Source organism: Melanerpes formicivorus, unplaced genomic scaffold (genome assembly GCF_026170545.1).
Source record: "Melanerpes formicivorus ecotype bairdi unplaced genomic scaffold, bMelFor1.0.p_v2 SCAF_7, whole genome shotgun sequence".
Lineage (NCBI taxonomy): Eukaryota > Metazoa > Chordata > Aves > Piciformes > Picidae > Melanerpes > Melanerpes formicivorus.
The window spans coordinates 21,722,994-21,726,970 of record NW_027142359.1 but is presented as its reverse complement, the minus strand read 5'-3'; the positions used below and the strand labels follow the sequence as shown (position 1 = coordinate 21,726,970).

The following is a 3,977-nucleotide window of genomic DNA, read 5'->3' as shown; positions in this document are numbered from 1 at the left end:
AACCATATACACACACGTGTATATAAATCCCCCTATTATTAAGGAAACAGCTGGTGGCAAAACCTTATTCATGTATTAGCATTAACTGCTGAACCATCTTCCTGATAGAGGAGGAATTTAGGGTAAGTTACATGTTCCACCACAGCTGTCTCAGCTGAGAGGCTACAGTCCACTTGTAGCTGTGGTTGCAGCTTGTGAACTGTTTGCATTTTACTGATAGAAGTTGGCTGAAGGCCAACAAATAAATTAATCACAGGAGGTAATTGGGAGATGCTGAGATTTTGGTTTTACTACTAGGGGTTTAAGTTTCAAAGGTGTGGGACTAAACCAAAAGCATTTTATGTTCATAATCAGATATTTGAGACCCACAGTTATTCTCTGGGCTAACTTGGGTAGGAGGTGACTTTATTGGTGCAGGAGGGTGTGCCATCTGTGTAAAACAGAGGTCTTACTGCCTCAAAGCAGTTCAGTTTGTAGCACCTTCAGAGTAGGGATCTGCCACTTGGAAACATAGAATTGAAAACATTCCAATCATTTTGGTTGTAAAATACCTTTAAGGTCATGGAGTCATTTCAGAATCACAAGTTTCACTCAATTATTTCTTTGGCATTCTTAAATGCCTTATGATATTTTTAGGTTTGGGGTAGAGATGTTCCCTCTGAAAGGGGAAAAACATGCCTGGGTAATGCCCCAAGTGGCTTCGAGATGTGGGAGGCAGTGGACTGCCTTTTGTCCCTTGGAAAGGCTGATGGGAGGCCAGGCCAGGAGAAGAAAAGACCTTTAAGTTCTGCCATGCAGCAGGCTTTCCCTGCATCCCTTGTGGAAAGGCTTCCCTAAAATACAGTTTTGTTCCTGTGAAGTCTTTCATTTGATGCAGATTTTGTTGATCTGCTGAAGTTCTTGATGTTGGAGTTGGGTGAGAAAGGATTGACCCTGGGATGCCATACACAAAATTGCAGAGGAGGTAAGGCCATGCCCCCTCCGGCAGCCTCTGCAGGGTCACCTGAGGCCACAGGCTGGAGAGGCTCCACAGAGCTTCGCAGTTCCATGTGGCAGTGGGGAAACTGTCCTCAGTGTGATAAAGCTGGGAGAAGAAGATGCAGAGCTTGATTTCTGGGTACTTAAGCAGGAAGTTGTAGATTTTACTTATGCAGCAGTGGAAAGCCTCGTTACAAGGAGAGTAATTAGAATAGAGGATAATGCAGCCCCGGTTTTCATAGGCACCTGTGACTGCATCCAGATAACCACCTGCCTCAAACAGCATAGATTCAGGGTGGCTGCCTTGGGCAGTACAGTTTGTAGCATGGCCTTTTTGGATTAATTTGCCCAAAAAACTCCTCAGCTCATAGAAGAGAAGGTGTTTGGTCTGGAGAGCTGCTCTTGATCTGTAGGGGAAGCCAAAGATCCTGCGAAATTCTGCATAAGGAACTCTGGCCTCTTCACCAGTCCGTATGTGGAAGGGACACTTAGCACAGATATGGCTCTGTCTCTGCCAATAGTAGGGCTTTACCACAGTCCCCTGGCTTGTCAGGTATTCTTGGAAAACTCTTTGCTCCTGTGCATTCATGTCCTGTTGAAAACTCTTCATGTTTATGTGCTTCCTAGCTGACAATCCTGAATGAAAAGGAGAGGACTATTTTAGTTCAACAATTCAACTTGCATTGCACTTAAGCTGCAAAAATAATAGGGAATAGTCTCTTCAGAATGACACATAGTGACATACAACTCCCTGAAAGGAGGCTGTGGTGAGGTGGGGGTCAGCCTCTTCTCCCAGGTAATAAGCAATAGGGCAAGAGGAAACAGCCTTAAATTATGCCACGGGAAGTTTAGATTGGAAATTAGGAACAATTTCTTCCCCAAAAGGCTCATCAAGCCCTGGAACAGGCTGCCCAGAGAAGTGGTGGAGTCCTCATCACTGGAAGCATTCAAAAACACATAGACATTGCACTTTGGGACATAGTGGTATCAGATTGATGGTTAGACTTGATGATCTTAAGAGTTCTTTTCCAACCTCAATGATTCAGCATACTGAAACATGATCAATGACACAAAGAACAAAGCTCTGTTGCAGCCTGGGAGCAGTTGTAGTTTTCACTAAGTAGCCTTTTTTGAAGGCTAAAAATATGATCAAAAAGCATCTCTTAGGGTTCTGCCCTCACACCCTAGACAGGAGAAACTGCATCATAAAACCAGCTGTCTTTCAGGACTTGATTAGCAGATGAGCCGCACGTAATCTGGCCAAACACCAACAAAACAAAAGGTATAATCACCCTCAAAACAACAACAAAAAAGGTAGAATTACCATCTCAGCAGCTCCAGCTCAGGAGGGTAGCGATTTCTCTGGCTGGCTTTTTAGGATTGGTTCAGAGATGCCAGTTCTTTGACACTGGAAGCTTTATTTTCAGAGTAATTCGAAAGAAGAACTGTTGCTTCCACAGTTCTGGAAGCTGAGCTGTAGAAGGACCCTTCCTCAGCACAGTAACTTTGCTCCAGTTGTAATGCTGAAGGCAGGCAGGCTTCTTTTGGTGTTTGCAGGTGCCAAGTGCTAGGAGACAAGAACCCAAACAAGATTTTCTTTGTACAGCCAGCCAGTGGTGGCAGTTACGCTGCGGTTCTTTGCCTGTCAATATTTGTTTCCTATCCCTAGTGATTAAGTATCCTTTGTTTCTTTAGTGCTGTTCTGATACGAGGTTTTTATAGCTAAAAGATGGATGTTGTTCTAACAAGCATGTTACTGAATTTGTTTGCAGTCAGTTGCTATTTCTGTGCATATCTGCTTGTGGTGCCAGCTGGGCAGAAAGCTCCTCTTGTGCTTCTGCCCTCGTATGCAGGCATTGAAGCTGGCCCTTCCTTAACAGTTTGTGTGCCCCTCATTGAGGCTGTAATTCAAGCAAGCACTGGACAATTCCATGGCTAAACTAAATCATACCTGCTTGGCTTGGGCAGGATTCCAGCTGACTGCAAATATAAGTTTTGAGTAGATTAACAACTTTTGATTTGAGCAGATAATTACTTTTCTTCACTGCTGCTCTAGTTGGGGCACGGATCATCCCTGCATCTGATTTGATTCCATTACTACTTTTTCTGACCATGTGCAGGTTTTCTGCCTGCATATTTTATTACAGCTTGACTCTGCATTCCATGGTATTTTGCCCTCTGACTGTCAGTGTTTCATTCTTCTGCTTAAATTGCTAATTTGATTCATTTGCTTTGTTTTCCACTCCTGACTCTATGCCAATTTCCATGTATTTTCCTGTGTTGGAGCTCTTTCCTGAGTCAGGCTATTGTGCTGTTCTCATTCGGATTACATCTAAAGATTGACTTCCTGGCATCGAGAATGCCCCATTTGTAATTTTTGATGTTTCTGTGTGGTTTTGATGTTCGCTTTTACTCCGTACTGTATAGTGCAGCGGGTTGTCTCAGGAAATGAAAAATGCCTTTGCTACCTGGCATCAAAAAGAAGAGGTCTGAAGAAGGGGGTGCTGGATGTTATGAGTTATTGCCACCACACTAGTTCTCCTGTAAGATGCCAGTATCATTACGGACAATTTACAAAGCTGCAAATTCGGAGCCCGGTTCCAGTTCCGTCACTGCTGATGCTTGTGCAGAGCTCCAATGGCCGCATGATGGCAATGTTGGTCACCGGGGATAAATCTCCCTTTATCCTCGAAGGAAGCACCGGCTTGAACTCTGTTTCAGTGTCTTTAAAAGGATGCTACTAGATGCACTTAAAATTTTATATGTCCCTCTACAACTTGCCTTTTTAGTTTGTTTGTTGGCCTGATCAAAATCCAGCACGTTCAATCTTCTCCTAATCTACTCTCTCTGTCTGTATATTCCCCTGTGGATCAGGCAGCTAAAAGCCCTCAGCATTCAGCTCTCTTGTCATCTTGAAAATAATTTGTAAATCCGACCAAGTGGTTGAAATCTCGACTGGACTAAATGGCTCTCTTGCAGCTGTTCCCACTTAGGGTCAC

At 43.8% G+C, this 3,977-nt stretch overlaps 1 protein-coding gene across 1 annotated transcript; it reads right to left on the bottom strand.

The window, feature by feature from the left end:
- Positions 1-595: 595 nt before the first annotated feature.
- Positions 596-1,567, bottom strand: APOBEC4 (apolipoprotein B mRNA editing enzyme catalytic polypeptide like 4). The gene has a single exon (XM_068140508.1). The coding sequence runs from the start codon at positions 1,565-1,567 to the stop codon at positions 596-598; it is 972 nt and encodes a 323-aa protein (XP_067996609.1).
- Positions 1,568-3,977: the final 2,410 nt, after the last annotated feature.